This window comes from Zingiber officinale, chromosome 2B (genome assembly GCF_018446385.1).
Source record: "Zingiber officinale cultivar Zhangliang chromosome 2B, Zo_v1.1, whole genome shotgun sequence".
Lineage (NCBI taxonomy): Eukaryota > Viridiplantae > Streptophyta > Magnoliopsida > Zingiberales > Zingiberaceae > Zingiber > Zingiber officinale.
The window spans coordinates 31,103,590-31,123,949 of record NC_055989.1 but is presented as its reverse complement, the minus strand read 5'-3'; the positions used below and the strand labels follow the sequence as shown (position 1 = coordinate 31,123,949).

Genomic DNA, 20,360 nt, shown 5'->3' with positions numbered 1-20,360 from the left:
TCTTTTTGGCCGAAACTTACAAGGGTATGATTCTAGGTTTTAGCCAACACCAACCATGAATAGCATCTTAATAACATCACATAACATATTAGGTATCATGGGAGAAAGCATAAGCAAGTCTAGTTGGAGTTTAAACTTTCCTAAGCCTTTTTATTTCTTCTTGGCCGAAACTTACAAGGACATGATTCTAGATTTTAGCCAACACCAACCATGAATAGCATCTTAATAACATCACATAACATATTAGGTATCATGGGAGAAAGCATAAGCAAGTCTAGTTGAAGTTTAAACTTTCCTAAGCATTTTTATTTCTTCTTGGCCGAAACTTATAAGGACATGTTTCTAGGTTTTGAGCAACATAAAAAGAAGAAAACAACAAGGAAAAAACTACTTGTACTGCAGGTGAGAGAAATACTTACATCCTTTTGCTTGGTTTACTACAAGTAGAATACCCTTGGTGGAGAGAAAAGAGAAGGCTTCCGCTTCTAGGACTCTCCCTTGTGTATCTTGCTTGTAAGAGGGCTTAGACCTTAAGGACTCCTCCTTGTGAAGACTTCCTAGGAAGAAACCCTAGGCTTGATTCCGAAAATGGAGGAGAAGGAGGCTAATTTCGGTGGAGGGAGGAAGAAGGAGGAAGAAGAAAAAGAATAACTTTTCTTTCTCTTACTTCTATTTATTCTAAATGAAGGGAGAAAGGGAAAACCACCTTTTCATCCCCTTACTTTATTTACCCTAAATGAAGGGAGAAAGGAAAATGAACTCTTCATTCTAAGTGAAGGGGAGAAAGGAAAGATAAACTTTTCTTCTAAGTGAAGGGAGAAAGGTGTCCCTTCACCCTCCCTACCCTTAACTACAATTTTCCTTTCCTTCATAACAATACTTCCTCTTGGGATATTGGTTATCCCATACCACTTAAAACTTGTCACTTGTTAAGAGGTTCAAGGTTCAAGCCTTGACCACTTTTTTTTTTCTTTTTGGTTTCATTTTCTCTTATTCTTAAAAGAAATTCATATGAAATTGCTGGGCGTTACAACGGCAAACTGAGAGGTACCCGAACTATCACAGGCACTCTGTCAAGTAAAAGTTACAGGACAGAGGAGGAGGGAACGTAGGTGGAAAACTTCTACTGCTTTTCTATGTACATCACATTTTGCCTGTAGTCGCAACCTCCTTATATAGGAGCTCAAGGCCAAAGGGTAGCATGAATGATGAATTAATGATCATTACTCGTCGAGTAGTAAAACATCAGCGTTTCCCTCGGTCGTTTTGATTCTGCATTAATCTTTCCTTTAATGCATCCATTACACAAGTAGCAAAAAGATTTACATGGCAAAATGTTGGTTGTTCTGCTTGGGCAAATTTTACCCTGATCAGTTCGGCATTAGGTGCGCGCAGGTCGTGACCGCACACGAATCAATATGGTTCAGTGCAATCCGGGCCCTGGATTTGCACCCCCTCCCTTGTGCACCCACGCGTGAGAGAGAACCTCTCCACATGCATTTGTTCACATCCTCAATGTATGTGAATCAATATAAACCAACCAGCATGCCATGAAACTCCTAATGTGGGACTAAAGCCTCATTCACAATGGAGTCTCTTTCCTCTTCCACCTCTTCTCCATTCACATCACTTATATCTAACAATCCCCCACATGAATGGAGATAGGGTATGTGATAGCATTCAGTAGTTGAGTCAAGTATAGGATAGGTAGGTTTTACCTTTTGAAACTTCCCTTGTGAAGATCTGGTTGCTTACTAGCTGATAGTAGACACGATGTCCTTGAACTATATTGTCGTTTGTGTAAGTAGTGACAAATCTCATCCAAGACTCTCCCTGATACAACTCAGTTTTCATGAGTATGTTCATTCTTGGTCATGAACACGCTTGGTTCTATGAGAAGTTCTAAGAATTATACTTCCAATTCTCTTCGAAGTGGCCCCGCTTCTTTCTCACATAGGACGGAAGTGATATACGTGGGCCCCTTGATTAAGTGAACTACTAAAAATACATGATCATGCTCAAACAAGTTAATATTAGATATTGAGTTTATTTGATTAAGTGAGTTTACTTGGAGATTTAAAAACATAAAGACTGATAAGAGGATGACATGGTCTATACCTCATGGATCAATCTAGATATCAAGGATAAAAAGATAAAGTTATACAAGATAATAGACATAAAAATGTTAGGTCGGATCTCGATATTTTCGTCACTTGGATAGCAATGATGCATTGCTAGATATCACTCATTGTTTATGTATCTAAAATGTTGTTTTAGAGATATTGCCAATGTTATGAGAACCTATTGGATCATACACAAAGAACATGTTGATTTGAAGATAAGTTTATTTTAGTTTGACTAAAATATGATGGATTCTAAGATTATAAGGTTAAGTCTAATTCGAATTTAATTCATTGAGTTAGACAAATGAATTCGAATTAGCCTCATTGGATTAATTGATTAGACTCATTGACTTATTGGATTAATAATTAATCTAATAGACTAAAATCTAACCCATTAAGAAGATTAATAGAGATTAATTTAATTCATCATTAATGGAAAAAGATCAAAATACAAAACCTTGGTATTTATCGAATGAATATAAAAAACCTTTTAAGTGAAATTTTCACATAAAAAGAAACTTTTTATTTTATTCTTTTTCTTCTTTCCTTAGCCGAGCACCTAGTTGTTACTAGCACAATAAATATTGTTCTTCTTCGAATTTGAGTTCGTTTGACGAACGTAGAACATGTTTTTGTAGATACCGAAAAGGTACGACCACTCTAATCATGTTGAGTTCCGACGAATCAGAGTTACTGTCGGGATTATACCGTTCACACAATAAAGGTAACCACTCACTCAAACTTTGTATACTGTATTCTAGGGGTGATCGCGGATCAGGTTGGTTCGGTTATTTGGATAAAAAATTATCCGGTCCTACTAGATCAGATAATACAATATCAGGACCTACATCCGACCCTATATCCGGCGGTTATTTTGTATCAGATATCTGACGGATTGTCAGTTATTTGGATATCCGATATTATATCCAATGAAATATAAAATATAAATATAAAACAATAAAATATAAAATATTTTAAAATGATAATAAACATTACTTATTATACGTTGTAGTAGCTAATCGTCAATAGTTGCTACAACGTGTAGCAACTTATCGGCAGTAGCTACTGCAACGTTTAGCAGCTTATCCGCAGTAGCTACTATAACGTGTATCAATTTATCGACAGTAGTTGCTACAAGTAGGGGCGATCGCGGATCAGGTTGGTTCCATAGACGGATGTATTCAAGGGCTATACTGGGCTATAGCCCAGCCCTATCAGCCCAAAAAAATAAAAATAAGTGAAATGTTTACTTCTCTATTTTGTCGTTTGCTCTCGACAGACTTCTCTTGATCTCCAACACTGCGCCGTTTGACGATACCGCGAACTCGAAGGCGGTGCTCGGCATCCAACCATGGAGACGTGGAGTGGCTCCACTACATCGGCACGACGACATCGTTGCACCAGGCCTGGCAGCGTATGTGTATCTCTGATCTCTCCGACTTCGAGGACGAAAGTTGGACAATTGGACAGGTAACCCTAACCCTAAATCCCTAATATTTCCTTTTCTCTTTCCTGCGATAACTTATTTGTAATTACCTCTCGACTTCTGTTGTCGTGGCCGCCATTGAGCATCCAACGTTGTGGCTTCATTGTCAATTGCCAAAGCATTGCTTATTTGCTTTGCACGTTGCGTCACTACCGCCTTAGTTTTTCTAAAGCGGTGATTTTATCACTACTTGAGTTGTTAACTTGCTTGACGTACTTTGGTAAATGGTAATCAATAGAGTAAATCTATAAATATACTTTGGTAATCAAGTAAAGTAATATCATTATTTTACTTATTAGTACCCTGTACTCTTAATTTGACTTTAACTTTTTAAGATTTTATTTTTAGAATAAGATTATAATTTATATTTTATCTTAAACTAGTTCCTCACATAATTCTTTGAGTCATTAATTGTTTATTTATTTGATTATTTATTTAGGAGATATAATTGAACTGTCTCAAATGGAACATCAATTTGCTATAAAGAAAGGAAAGACATTAATATCCTCTTTCTTTAAAAAGAGAGATCGTGAAACTAGTGAAAGCACTTCAATTCCTACTACAATGGAATATCAATCTAGTGAGAATCTTCTCATTCCTAGTGTTCAAATCCCTTCTATTTCTTCTCTTAACGAAGATTATCAGTCATCCTCTACTTGTATTGTATGAGATCCGGGAAAAAGAAAATAAATATGTGAATATCATGTTAATATACGAGATGAGATAAGATGTTCATATCTAAAGATGGGGCCCTATCAACCAGATATGTTGGAGTATCCGGCTACAAAATTTAGAAGTCAAAATCGTCGATTTAAAAAAAATGGTCCCAGAAATTTCATTGGTTGAAATATTTGCCTTCAACAAATAAGGCATATTATTTTTATTGTTTTCTTTTTCTGAATGATACTAATTCATCTAATATCTCAGCGTTGGTCAATGAAAGATTTGACAAGTGGAAAAAAGTAAATCAAGGAAAAACATGTGCATTTCTTGCTCATATTGGTTTTGTAGCTTCTTCGCCTCATATTATGTGTTAGAGAAGGGCTGAAAATTTGATGAGACTCTCTCAACATATCGATAATGTGATTCATGTTCAAGCTAAAGAGGAAAAGGAGAAAAATCATTTGCGTTTGAGGACCTCAATTGTCATTGTTCGCTGGCTAGCACTTCAAGGTTGTGCCTTTAGATGATGAATCTCTATCTTCATCTAATCGTGGAAATTTTCTTGAATTGGTGAAGGCTTTTGCAAAAATGAGTACAGAAATTAATGAAGTTGTACTAGAAAATGCTCCAAAAAATGCTCAATATATTGCTCCAGAAATTCAGAAAGAGATTTTACATATTATGACCAATAGAGTATGACAGATGATTCGTAAAGAAGTTGGAGATAAAGTCTTTTGTATTCTTGTTGATGAAGCACAAGATATATCTAAACAAGAGCAAATGGCCATTATCTTGAGGTTTGTGAATAATCATGGGATTTTGACAGAAAGAATTTTTGCCATCAAAAGTGTTAGTGACACTACTTCATTGAATCTGAAAAATGAAATATCAAATGTTCTTATACATTATGACTTACAAGTTAAGAAAATTAGAGGTCAAGGATATGATGGTGCTAGCAATATGCGTGGCGCATGGAATGGACTTCTAGCATTATTTCTCAGAGATTGTCCTTATGCATATTATATCCACTGCTTTGCTCATCGACTACAACTAACATTGGTTTCTGCAGCCAAAGATGTCAGCGTTATTTGGGAATTCTTTTCTCATTTGGACAATATTGTCACTTCTTCTACTAAGCATATTGTTGAGTTACGTATTGCACAAAGAAATGAAATTGAACATATGTTGGCAATTGGAAAACGTGATTCCGAAAGTGGGTCCAATCAGATTGGTAGTTTGCAACGGGCAGGAGCTACTCGTTGGAGTTCTCACTATGACTCAGTAAAAAGCTTGATAGGTATGTACGCTGCAACTTGCAAAGTTTTTGAAGTTCTTAGTGACTATTCTCCAAATGCAAGAGCTAAGGCTGAAGTTCGGGGAATTTACAAAAACATGACAAGCTTTGAATTTGTGTTCATTTTGCACTTAATGCATAAAATTATGAGAACAACAGATACTCTTTGTCAAATTCTTCAAAGAAAATCTCAAGATATTTTGACTGCTATTACATTTGTCTCTACTACCAAAACTATCCTTCAAGAACTTAGAGAATGTGGTTGGGAAGAATTTCTTCATGAAGTGAAAGTTTTTTGATCGAGAAATGAAATTGATGTGCCTGACCTTGATTTCCAATATAAGATCGGTCGTTCTCGTCAGCAAACTACAGTTGAACATCATTACCACTTTGATGTTTTTAATGTAGCAATAGATTCCATCTTGATGGAGTTAAATACTCGGTTCAATGAGTCATCGATTGAACTACTTTCTCTTAGTACAACTTTAGATCCTAAAAATTCATTTGACTCAATCAACAGTGATGATATTTGAAAACTTGAGTTTTATCCTGAAGATTTCACAAGTCAAGACATTGTTGCTTTGGAGTATGAATTGGTACATTATAAATTTGATGTAGTGCAAAATTTGAAGGTTTCAACACTTGTTGAGTTGTGTCAGCAATTGACTAAGAGTGGGCGTTCAAAGGTTTACATTATGTTGACTAGATTGATTCATCTTATTTTTGACGTTACCTGTTTCTACCGCCACTACAGAGCGAGCATTTTCAGCAATGAAGCATGTGAAGACGACACTTCGTAATAAAATGGAGGATGATTTTCTTGAAGATTGTTTAACACTCTATATTGAACGAGATTTAGCTAAAGATATAGATATAGATTCTATTATAGATGAATTTTATGTTTCAAAATCTCGTATGGCACAATTTTGAGCAGTATAATGTAATGACTTTTTTTTTTTTGGTTATATATCTATAATTTATTATATTTTTTAATAATAATATATAATTTGTTATATTAAATTCAAGCTCACCCCAACTCTAATTCCTGGATCCGTCCCTGGTTGATTCGATTATTGGGATAAAAAACTATCCGACCCTACTAGATCGGATAATGTAATATCAGGACCCTACATTCGGCCCTATATCCGGTGGATTTTTTTTCGGTTCGGTTCGGTTCGGGTCGATATAAGTGGATTGGTCAATTTGACGGGTTGACTGCTCACCCCTACTGTATTCGTATGAATCTATGAAGGGATCAAGTTTGTCTGCTATATATATTTATTATTTTTCATAAAATATCTCTACAATAATATGTGCATAGGTGATTAATAACACATTATAATAATTATAAACCGTAACTATTGGGGAAAAAACTCCTTCCAACTTTTAATCATTTAACGATGAGAATAAATTGTCTCCATAATTTACTTCACTTTACATAATATAAAACAGATTAATAAAGACCCCTAGATGAATATAATCATTCTTTCAACTATGAACCGCAACTATTATAATATCATTCGAGTTTACTGGTTGGAGGAGATAATTTAGGTACAAAAAATAGAACAGAGTGTTGTTTTTAAATGATTAACAAAAAAATCCTTTTGAAAATTCGGATATTTTTTTGATTTGTATCTAAATTAAATTAAAAAATTTTAATTGTTTAAAGGAGCAATCTAGGACAATTTACCAAAAGACATACTTAGAGTTATGAATTGATCAAAAGATGTACCATATTTTGATATTTACCAAATAGCACATTCAATTTTTTATTCTTCTCATTCTACCTCTCAATCATTTGTCAATCTCTTTCCTTTTTTTTACATGCAATTTTTTTTCTCTTCCCTCTCTTCAATGCACGCATCCCCTCTTCTCTTTCCTCTCATCTTCTCTTGCCTCACTCTTTTGGAGATATACATGCATGGAAAGCATAATATGAGTCTGATATTATTTTATATCAGACCCACAGGATTAGAGTTTAATGTGCTTTCTTTAATAACATTTTAACATCTTCGGAGAAGTCGAAATATGAAATGGACAGCACCATTGGACTCCTTGCAGTCTCAGAAATCTATAAGACCTGAAATGAGTCCAATCCGAGATATCTAGATCCATCAGTGGGTTTTGACCAAACCCCACTGATGGGCCTAGACACCTCGGATTGGACTCATTTCAGGTCTTATAAATTTTTGAAATTGCAAGGAGTTCAACGGTGTTGTCCATTTCATATTTCGACGTCTCTGAAGATGTTAAAATATGATCAAAAGAATCGACTAAAACAACCTACGTTGGACCTGATATGGATCATATCAAGCCAACGTTAGTAGTATGTTGGCTTTAGTTGAAGATCCTTTCTGTACTAAGCTGAAGTTTACCAACAAATGAAACTGTTAGTAATATGTGTAGCCGTCAAATTTTGCGACTGTAATTTAAAGTATAATTGTTTATGGCTTCATGAATTTTCTAAAGAAATTGCATATATATATAATTCCTAAAGAAAATATATAACATGCAAAGGATTTAGGCTTGCCTCTGCAAATTATTATATATATTTGCAGATGAAACTTTAATTCGAATTTGTTATTTCAAATTTATTAAGTCTATAGCTTTTGTTCTTGTTAAGGTAGTTTAATCAAGATTTTGTTCCTTCTCGTTTTTTTTTTCATTTTGATGTTTGACTAAGTAGGCATTTTGATAAGTTAATCTTTTTTAGATTTTTTTTTTATAATGTCGCTTACAGTTCTTAGATCATTTTCTTTTCATGTGTACTTAGCATTTCTATATATCCTGCATTTTTCTTAAAAAGATTCTTATAGTCTATTCTCTATTTTTTTCTTCTAGCTAATATTATTTTTATGATACTCATAGCAGGCAAATTATACTTGGGTTCTACTACAGCATCAATGGGCTTGATATGATTCCATATCAATTTTGGTTGTTTGTCCCCAGGGCGTAGCACAGATGGGGAGTGCATGGTTCTGTGGCTGAAAGGTCCAGGGGTCGATCCCCGGGGTGTCACTGCCTAGGGTTAACGTCTCCGCTATGCACTTTCCACCTGTGTACCTGCATTTACCTCCCTCCATATCCGTGGGACCGGCTCTAGGGGGGCCGCTGATGTGGCGGTTCCACATTTTTCTGATATGATTCCATATCAGACCCACGTTAGACCTGATATGGTTCCATATCAAGCCCAACGTGGGTCTGATATGAACCATATCAGACCCATGTTGGGTTGTTTTAGCTGATTTTTTCTATAGCATTTTAACACCTCTGAATTAGTCAAAATATGCAATGGACAGCACCATTCGATTCCTTGCAACCTCAGAAATTCACAGGACTTGAAATGGATGCAATCTGAGGTCTCTAGGTCCATCAGTGGGTTTTGACCGAAACCCACTGATGGACCTAGAGACCTCATATTGCACCCATTTCAGTTCCTATGGATTTATGAGATTTCAAGGAGTTAAAATATGCTATCAATTGTTTATTTCGGCTTCTTGGAGGTGATATAATATAATATGGAAAAATCTCCATGATTACTATGTTGTGATTTTTATCCTTGCTGATACATGTTTACTGTATTATGATTCTTCCTCAAAGTTCGTTAGTGAAAGAGGATCAGCATCTTATGCTCCTCACCTATGCTTGCTATCTTAGCAAATGCTGCTTTAGTTGTGTTGCTAAAAAATTGTGTAGCATAATAGATCTGTTCATTTTCATCCCGAGTTAAAGTAATAATCAATATGTTATTGAAAGATGAACATGAAGACTGATAATTGATGTACAACCCTAGTAAATAAGCATTGACTAGTTGTCGATATTTGATAGGGGAAAAGAATTAACTTCTGATACATGTTTAAGGTCCAACGTGAAATTTTTTACAAATTCTTTCTTATTATATCATATCACCTCCGAGAAGCCGAAATAAACAATTGATAGCATATTTTAACTCCTTGAAACCTCATAAATCCATAGGAACTGAAATGGGTGCAATCTGAGGTCTCTAGGTCCATCAGTGGGTTTCGGTCAAAACCCACTGATGGACCTAGAGACCTCAGATTGCATCCATTTCAAGTCCTGTAGATTTCTGAGGTTGCAAGGAATCGAATGATGTCGTTCATTGCATATTTTGACTGATTCAGAGGTGTTAAAATGTTATAGAAAAAATCAGCTAAAACAACCCAACATGGGCCTGATATGGTTCATATCAGGCCCACGTTGGGCCTGATATGGAACCATATTAAGCCCATTGATGTTGTAGTAGAACCCAAGGATAATTTATAGTTTCATATCAGATCCATTGATATTGTAGTAGAACCCAAGGATAATTTATCTGTTATGAGTATCATAAAAATAATATTAGCTAGAAGAAAAAAAAATAAAGAATAGACTATAAGAATCTTTTTAAGAAAAATACAGGATATATAGAAATGCTAAGTACACATGAAAAGAAAATGATCTAAGAACTGTAAGCGACATTATAAAAAAAAAATCTTAAAAAGATTAACTTATCAAAATGCCTACTTAGTCAATATCAAAATGAAAAAAAACGAGAAGGAACAAAATCTTGATTAAACTACCTTAACAAGAACAAAAGCTACAGACTTAATAAATCTGAAATAACAAATTCGAATTAAAGTTTCATCTGCAAATATATATAGTAATTTGCAAAGGCAAGCCTAAATCCTTTGCATGTTATATATATTTTTTAGGAATTATATTTATATATGCAATTTCTTTAGAAAATCCATGAAGCCATAAACAATTATACTTTAAATTACAGTCGCAAAATTTGATGGCTACACGTACTACTAACAGTTTCATTTGTTGGTAAATTTCAGTTTAGTACAGAAAAGATCTTCAACTAAAACCAACATACAACTAATGTGAGCATGATATGGTTCATATCAAATCCACATTAAACCTGATATAGTTCCATATCAAGTCCACGTTAAGTTCTTTTGATCATATTTTAACACCTTCATAGACGTCGAAATATGAAATGGATAGCACAAAACTCACTGATGGATCTAGATACCTTGGATTGGACTCATTTCAGGTCCTATAGATTTTTGAGACTGTAAGGAGTCCAACGGTACTATCCATTTCATATTTTGACTTTTCCGAAGGTATTAAAATGTTATTAAAGAAAGCACGTTAAACTCTAATCCTGTGGGTCTAATATAAAATAATATCAGACCCATATTATGCTTTACATGCATGCATATCTCCAAAAGAGTGAGGAAAGAGAAGATGGGAAGAAAGAGAAGAGAGGATGCGTCCATTGAAGAGAGAGAAGAGAAAAAAAATTGCATGCAAAAAAAAGGAAAGAAATTGACAAATGATTGAGGGGTAGAATGGGAAGAATAGAAAATTAAGTGTACTATTTGGTAAATATCGTCAAAATCCACTGATGGACCTAGATATCTTTGATTGGACTCATTTCAGTCCTATAGATTTCTGAGACTGTAAGGAGTCCAACGGTGCTGTCCATTTCATATTTCGACTTCTCCGAAGGTGTTAAAATGTTATTAAAGAAAGCACGTTAAACTCTAATCCTGTGAGTCTGATATAAAATAATATCAAACCCATATTATGCTTTGCATGCATGCATATCTCCAAAAGAGTGAGGAAAGAGAAGATGGGAGGAAAGAGAAGAGAGGATGCGTGCATTAAAGAGAGAGAAGAGAAAAAAAATTGCATGAAAAAAAGGGAAAGAGATTGACAAATGATTGAGGGGTAGAATGGGAAGAATAGAAAATTAAGTGTGCTATTTGGTAAATATCGTCAAAACCCACTGATGGATCTAGATACCTCGGATTAGACTTATTTCAAGTTCTAAAGATTTCTGAGACTGTAAGGAGTTGAACGGTGTTGTCCATTTCATATTTCGACTTCTCCGAAGGTGTTAAAATATTATTAAAGAAAGCATGTTAAACTCTAATCCTGTGGGTCTGATATAAAATAATATCATACTCATATTATGTTTTGCATGCATGTATATCTCCAAAAGAGTGAGGAAAGAGAAGATGAGAGGAAAGAGAAGAGAGTATGCTTGCATTGAAGAAAGAGAAAAGAAAAAAAATTACATACAAAAAAAAAGGAAAAAGATTGACAAATAATTGAAGAGTAGAATGGAAAAAATAAAAAATTGAATGTACTATTTGATAAATATCAAAGTACATCTTTTAGTCAATCAATTCATAACTCTAATCAATTCATAACTACTTCTTTTAATTAAATTGTCCAACAATCTATTATACTATTTATAAGATAGAAGTTCAGCTTTACAGTTGGACTGACACGGAAAAAATATCTATTAAAGAATGGAGCGGGATATTATTTTCATATTGATTTAATTTTTGCCTTTTCTTTATTTACCTTTAAAGAGATTGAGATTGAGTTGAGATTGAGGAAGAGGAAGTCAATCGGCAAAACAAGTTCGTTCAGCTGTCTTCCCCTTTGCTATTGCCTTCACATCGAAGAAATTCATGGCCGACGACGCACGAACTCCCAAGATACAGAAGACCTCCTCGCCCTATTCCTACGCACCGATTCCTACCTATCCCCCTCCATCCACCATCTCCTCACCCTCGGTTTCCACCACGGCGACGGAGCCTCCACCACCGCCGCCGACCAGATCGCCACCCTTGACCACTCTAACCCCCGCCGAGCGCACTGCCCAACTGGTCTCCCGCTTCAAGGATCAGGGAAAGGCCCTGATCTCTTCGCAGCGCCCCTGGCCACAGCTCCTCGACTTCACCGCCCTCACCCGCCCTTTCAACGCCGGCGACGCCCTCGTTCGCCTCCAGCGCAACGTCTCGTATTTTCGATCCAATTATATTATCTTCTCCCTCGCCGTCCTTTCCCTCTCCCTCATTTGGCACCTCGGCTCCCTCTTCGCCTTCGTCGCCCTCCTCGCCGCCTGGTTTTTCCTCTACTTCTCCCGCGATCAACCGCTCGTTCTATTTGGCCGTACGATCGACGAAGGAACCGTCCTCGGCGTCCTCTCCGTTGCCACGGTCTTTGCCCTCTTGTTCTCCGATGTGGGATCAACTGTATTCGGGGCAATCTTGGTCGCCTTGGCCATAATCTGTCTACACGCGGTGTTCAGGAAAACGGATGATCTGTTTCTAGACGAGACAGAGGCAACAAGCGGAGGATTGGTTGTGCCTTCCTTCGTGATTCCAGTGCAACAGCAGCAACAGCAACAGTCCTTTGTTCGGATTCTGTGATCACGCTTGAACTGGGGTGTTATTGGCTGTCGGAATGGTATGGATTTTGGATTTATATGTGGATAATTCAGGTTTTATATTCCTGTATGCCGATTTGGTGATTGTTTATGTCGATTGCTTGGTTTGTGGTGATATATAATGCTCTGTATCAGTACTCGAGCTGCTCATAGTGCATAGTTATCAGATCATGACTTCTATGAATCTGTTCATTTCTTCACCTGCAAATTTATTGTTGCAGATCATATTATTTGTTTCTATAAATTTGTTGTGTATTTCCTGGTGAAAATATATGGAATTTATATTTTTTTGCTTCCCCCTTTTTTTCTCATCAACATGATCTACTCTCATTTAGAAGATTGCTGCATGTCTTCGATTGATATCATGATTTCTGTTCGTGTTAGCTTGGTGGTGAACTTTGCATAGCTGATTCATAACTTATTGAAAGCACGGTTGCATGTATATGATTGAACAATCTGCTATCTTATCATTGATTGATGTTGCTCAAGATTCATAATTCTCTTTTTGGAACTTTGGTGGTTGTTTCGGTTGACTGTACAGCGTTTTGCAACTTCAGTTTCACGCAACAGTGCTTCCTTATAGCTACTAGAACTTGGAACCCTCTGTCTACTCGTATCGACAAAAATGATGCTTCTTACTGGAAGCTCATTGATACAAGATAAAAATTTGTGTTTGTTACTCGTATTATCACTGGATTGCCTTTCTATAAGATGTTGAGTATGTCCTTGATGGAGTAGGCATAAGAATTGGAAAGTTCTGTTGGGTGTATGTTTGATTTGTTAATGCTTCAAAATTAATCTCATGTTGATTGTGTGAACAACATAATATTTGTATGATCATCTTTAACTTGTGGTTGGGGTAAGTCCTTATCAGTGATGATGGTGAAGTGATGGCAATTTGATGTCAAACATCAAATTAGTTTTGGAAAGGCTTCATTCATGTTGAAGCTGTCACTCTTATCAATTTTTTTTAATAGCTCATCATTACTCTGCTTTCTTGTTTATATCTTGCTATTGCTTTGTTCTTTGAGTAATTCCTTACATACTACATGAAATATATATTTACACTGAAAGCATTGCATCAAACAAACCCATACGTTATCATCATCTTTACAACTAAATGGAAACCGAAACAATGGTTAACAAAGGAGTTGACTTAAATCCAATGCCAAAGCCATCGTGCCTTACTTGTCACCGGAGAAGCTCCTACAATCGCAGCGGAAGGATCTTCGGCAAGGCAACCTCCAGAGTTCTCTTCTCAATCCAAATGAAGAGAGAAAGGAGAGTCAACCATCACAAGCATGCCCAAATTGATTTTGACTTCCTCTTTTAATAGCTTAGCTAATCTTGCAAGGACCATCCACTATAAATTCTATAATCCGTTAACAATCCATTAATGTTAACAAAATTGATTATTAGATCTACACATTTAATTCACATTCAATAACTTAAACCCTCTAATATGTATCAAACATTAAATCATTTAATTAGGGTTTAATTTTTTAATGATAACTGTTGTATTGTTAATCACATATTAGCCTACTAAATGGAGACTTAATCTTTCAATTTCCTACTTGGACTATACATGATATTGTATTCACCATAACACCTTAGTTGATCTCAACAGGTCAAAACTTTATGGGTTAAATATCCCTTTAAATAATCTGGTACATTAATTCTATTAATACAAGAATAAAAAAGTCAGAATTATTATAACTATAACATATCCAACAATAATCATAGTACTAATTTCATTAATGACATAAATTAAATGTGGATGTGTAGTATAAAAATGACATAAAATTATGACCTAAAGTGGGTCTAAATCATATTACTGACACTTTAAGCTAAATCACAGTGATAAATTATAACTCAATCTTATGACTCAAAATGGACTCCTACATCATATTTATAAGTACCATGTGCAGAACCGCAATAGTATTTCATGATATCTTTAAATCAAATAGTCAAAACCTTATACACATACATAAAATTTAGTACATATAATATGTCAAAAAATACATGTGCTCATTAATATAGAATATTACACCAAATACGGATTCCTATCAAATGAGTGCTTCATTAAAAGGAAGAATCCGGTATTCAACACATGCTGATAAAACACCTTAGGTGACAAGCTCTTGGTGAGAGAATTTGTTAATAGTAGAATTTGTCCTTATATGTTGTATCATTAGTTGAACGTTCTGAACTTATTCTTTAACTGTTAAAAATTTTATATCGATGTGTTTAAACTTCGATGAACTCTGATTATTCTTGAAATATAATTTTGTAGTTTTATTATCACAATTGATCATCAATGACTTATGAATGCCCTCGATGATCTATAATCTTGTGATAAGGTTGTTGTGTTACTATCCCGTAGTTGGACACTTTATAGAAGACTATAAATGTCGTCTCCATAGTGGAATTGACTATTAGTGTTTGTTTAACGCTTTTCCATGATATAACCCTCCTGATAGCATGAAGACATAATCTGAGGTAGACTTCTTACTATTTAAGCATCTAACAAAATCGGAGAATGAATATCCAAGGATATCCAAATGACCTGATCTCTGATATGTGAGCATGTAATTTTTAGTTCTTTGCAAATATCACATAACCTTCTTTATAGTTTTCCAATGCTTTAGTCCAGGTTACTCAAATATCTATCTAACATCCCTATAATGTACATAAGATCTGAACACGTACATAATTGAGCATATATCAAACTCCTTACCATTGATGCATAAGAGAACCCAGACACCCGCAGTTCGAGCCTCAACAATGGTGAATTTACAGGAATATTTCCTCCAAATGAGGCATGCAACTAAAGGATGCTGTGCTCCTGGGCTGCCCGCTGCGAGCACTTCCCGATTTACCTTAGTGGCCGGTGGGAAACTTCCATGGGGTCAGGATGGTCACCCCAGGTTCGACGTTACCTAGCCTGGTTAATCATAAGAGAATTATTACATTTCTTTTATTTTAATTTCATGGCGGGAACATTGCTGCTAGCTATATCTATCATTTTTTGGTAGAGGTTTGTCGTCAGAAGCATAATTTTGCATGTCATACTGAATAAACTGTTAGTTAGAGCTCTAGAGCCAATCATATGATGATTGTTGTATGGACTCGATGTATCATATTCCTATATACTTATAAAGACATTTCTTTATGGTTATTATACTTACTTGTATTGGTGTCAAATAACTAAGTATAATAGCGCCCTTGAGTAGAAGGTTCTTATCTATATCAATCGATTTGTTGAATCGATAGTGAGATGATATAGAGAACACTACTCTTAATCATTCCTAGTCAAGTATTAACATTTAGGGACAATGTTAATGCGCTGAGACTAGCTTGTAGGTCAACTTGATAACTTGATCTCACAAGTCATGGATATAGAGATATCAAGTTGACACATGAGTATGCATTGGAGAATGTATACTGAATGACCCGTCATAAGAAAGTATCATGGATCGTTATATGAGTGTCATATACTTTCTCATGTGACTATTAGTATGACTATTAATCCTTGGACCTGAAGTCACCATGGTTCCCTACATAAGGAGTTGCATACTTTGGCTTTGTCAAGCGTCACCCGTAACTGGGTGGACTATAAAGGCGATTACTGGGTATGTAACAAATTATGCGGAGGGATATGAGTGATGTAGATGGGATCTATCCCTCCTATATGACGGGAGTGACATCATGATTCTTGATAGAGTGAGACCACTAAGTGCATGACCATGCCCAAATGAGTCAATATGAGATATTAAGCTCATTTGATTAGAGTGAGTCTACTTGGAGTTCAAGATATAAATTTATTAGAGGATGACACGGTTTATGCCTCATTTGATCAATTTAGATGTCAAGGATAGAAGGACATTGTCACATATTGTGAGAGTCACAATTAGTAGTCACAAAGGTGATGTTGGATCTCAACATTCTTGTAACTTGGATAGTAATGATGTGTTGATAGATACCGCTCATTACTTATGCTTCTAAATGGGTTTAGGAGCATTGCCAACGTTACAAGAACCTATAGAGTCATACACAAAGGGCAATTAGATGGAGATTAGGTTTATATGATGGACCAAGAGGATTAGGTTCATATGATGAACCAAATTGGATTAAGAGTAATCCAAATTAGACTAATTGAGTTGAACTCAATTTGATTCATGCGTAGAATGAGTCTAATTTAAATTATGATTCATTGAGTCAATTTAAACCAATGAATAGAGATTCATCAAATTAAATTGAATTGAATCAATGGTTAGATTTGATCAACCATGGGAGATAAAAAGGTCAAGTTTGACTTGACTTGAGAGGGAAGATGAAGGGTCAAGTTTGACTTGACCAAATGCCACCTCATTGTGACTTGGCATGGGGCCGACCAATGATGGTGTTCTACATCATCCAGGTTACATCATAGTGTGTCACCTCATGAGGAAGACCAAGAGTCATGACGCTTGGTATTACATGGAGGTTTAAAACTCTCCTTTATGTGCCGGCCACATTAGTGCAAGCATTTGTGCTTGTTGTAATTTTTCTTCTTCTTCCTCCTCTCTTCTTCCTTCTCCCTCTTCTCCATTGCCGAGCCACTCAAGGGTGCTAGCACATTCTAAGTGGTTTTCTCCACCTTTTGTCCGTGTGGATACGTGTAGAGGAGTGTACATTTGACACTCTACGAGATCCAGCAACCGTTTGGACGAGCAGGATAAGCGAAGGGCATCGCGATAAGGGTAACACTCTTATCATGTAGATCTAAGGTAGATCTAGGATAAACAAACATGTACATGAATTTTTATTTATCTTCGCACGGATCCGTGGCAAGACTTCGAGGTTTCCGCAACACAAAAAATGGTTTTTGTGACTCGAAAGTCCCAACAGTGGTATCAGAGTCACGTGCGAAGCATGTACAAGTTTATATTTTAATTTTATGAAAATATTTTAGATCTGTAAGTTTCTGTAAGTTTGCTATTTTTATAGATTTTGTGAGTATTTTTCTCATAGAAGCGAAACAAGTTCTTGGACACTTGTAGGCTTCGACTACCGAGAAAAACCTTCCGAAATGGCAAGGTCTCGTCCAAATTATTCTGGGGCAGTGGCTTAAGGCGCTGTTAGATCAAGATGGGACACTCGCGACATTCATTTCGTGAGTAGGGGTGCTGCCCCTAACCCCGCAAGGGGCATTGTCCCATGATCGCGCTCGAAAAATCGCTAAACGGGACCGCCGAGAAGTTGTGACTCATAAAATTGATAAAATCAGTAGTAAAATTATAGAAATTTATGTAAAATACATAATTTAGAATTATGTGTGATTTTGTGATGGTCATGACCCAAAAACCCCAATATGATTGGTTAAAATGTATTGTAATTCATAATATGGCCTGCACGCCATTTTTGTGTTGTGCGTGTTGTATATGTTATATGCGACCTGCGCGTCGTGCCTCTCTTTTATATTCTTGTTGTAAATAGATTTTAGACTCGAATGTAACTCGAGTTTCACATTTGTAATGTACAAAATGACGCGGTGGAAGGTCCACTCAAGAAGGAGTTACAAGGAGGGTGATTTCAACACATGGCGGTCAAAGGGAGGCGCTTAAAGAAGTCGTTGACCCTAGGTTGACCGTCTGATCTTTTCATTGGCTTGAAAAGATCGCAGTAGGGTCATAACCTCATCACAAAAATAATTAATTATCTATCATTGCTTGTCTTTGTGATGCATGATAATGTAGGGTAATTAGTGCCTTGATGCGTATATGATACACATTCACGATTAGATTAGATCTTAATCAAGTCAACTCGAAATGCCTACCAAGTTTTGATACCCATCACTACCTCGATCATTTGTTGTTGTTGAATCTGCCAAAGTAGAGCAACACATATTATCTTTGTTGGTGCAAAATCCCTCAGGTCAAGGTTGACCTGGTTAATCAAGCTGAGTCTTGGTTTGGGTTTAGATGTTTGACAATAAGATATTGATCGAAGAAGAGTCAAGTAGGTCAAGGTTGACCGGATACTTGACTGGGAAGTCCTAACTGGCAAGTTAGGCAGAAGGAAGTCCTAGTGAGTGAAGCTAGGCAGAAGGAAATCCTAGTGAGTGAAGCTAGGTGAAAGTCCTGGTGAGTGAAGCCAGGTGAAAGTCCTAGTGAGTGAAGCTAGGCAGATGGAAAACCCTAGTGAGTGAAGCTAGGTGAAAGTCCTGGTGAGTGAAGCCAGGCAAGGAAGGAAATCCAGATGGATCAAGGATGATCGGACATCTGGTGTTGGGAAGTCCAAGTAGGTCAAAGGATTGACTGGATACTTGGCAAGGAAGGAAGTCCAGATGGGTCAAGGTTGACCAGACATCTGGTGGAAGTCCAAGTAGGTCAATGGAGTGACCGGATACTTGGCACGACGAGTAAAAGTCCAAGTGGGTCAAAGGGATTGACCGACACTTGGTGGGGAGTCCTAGCAGGTCAAGGGTGACCGGATGCGAGGCATGATGTACCAACAGTCAAGGTTGACCGGATGTTGGTTAGAGGTTTGGGACTTGATTTTGGGCAAAACCGTCGGATCGATCCGTGGATCGATCCAGATGTGCGATCGATCGATCCGGATCCTTCCCAGCGAACATAAAGCTTCCGGATCGATCCGTGGATCGATCAGAGGTCCCAATCGATCACCGATCGATCGGACGATCGTCCCGCGATAAGCGCCGGATCGATCCGTGGATCGATCCAGCGCTTTCGCGAATGGAGCGCCCGGATCGATCCGTGGATCGATCAGCCCCGATCGATTCGAACATTCGATCGATCGATCCGACCGCGTCGGGTTTAAAGCCGCAGCGAGCGTGGTCTTCGCATTGCTACGAGCTCTTCTCGATTCATTCCAGCCTCCACTCTCTACAAGCACGTGATCGCCTTGAAGGTTCTTGGAGGCTTTCCAAGTCAAGAGGCGGATCTATTGCAAGAGGAAGAAGTTAGGGTTAGGGTTTTTACTGCACATCTTGTAAACTTTTGCTTAACTTGTATTTCCCTTTCTTCTTCTTGTACTGAGAGTCTTGTAGGGCTTCTCCGCCCTCGGTAGTTACCGAAAAGGAGTGTTTCATAGTGGAGGGTGCGTGCGTGGTGTGGATCCTTGGACTAGTCACCTCTTGTGAGGTGGATACCAAGTAAACCAACCTTGTTAGTGTTGTGTGTTTTGTTTCTGTATTTTCCGCTGCATATCCTTGAAGAAACAAGCAACGCCAAGCGACGAGCACGCGACGAGCTATTCACCCCCCCCTCTAGCTACTTTTGGTCCTAACAAGTGGTATCAGAGCAAGGCCGCTCTTCACCGGAATCATCGCCGGAAGGGTCAAGCATATCAAGAAAAGCTAGAGGGTGAAGAAGTTGGAGCAAATTCTTCAAGTTCAAGACTTTATCAAGCTCAACTTTAAGATGCAATTCCAAGATGGGCTTGGATTTGACACAAGGGTGGCTCCACCATACACTTCTACGAGTTTCGATTCTTGGAAATCAAGAATCGAAAATTTTCTTATGATGGAGATAGAGCAAT

The 20,360-nt window shown here is 36.9% G+C and overlaps 2 protein-coding genes across 2 annotated transcripts; both read left to right on the top strand.

Moving 5' to 3' along the window:
* The first annotated feature begins 4,974 nt into the window (after positions 1-4,974).
* LOC122048224 (zinc finger MYM-type protein 1-like) lies at positions 4,975-5,865 on the top strand. The gene has a single exon (XM_042609817.1). It carries the CDS (start codon positions 4,975-4,977, stop codon positions 5,863-5,865), a length of 891 nt encoding a protein of 296 aa, XP_042465751.1.
* Positions 5,866-11,947: 6,082 nt separating this feature from the next.
* LOC122045555 (PRA1 family protein F3-like) lies at positions 11,948-13,018 on the top strand. Its single transcript, XM_042605820.1, has one exon. The coding sequence runs from the start codon at positions 12,058-12,060 to the stop codon at positions 12,799-12,801; it is 744 nt and encodes a 247-aa protein (XP_042461754.1). The 5' UTR covers positions 11,948-12,057; the 3' UTR covers positions 12,802-13,018.
* Positions 13,019-20,360: the final 7,342 nt, after the last annotated feature.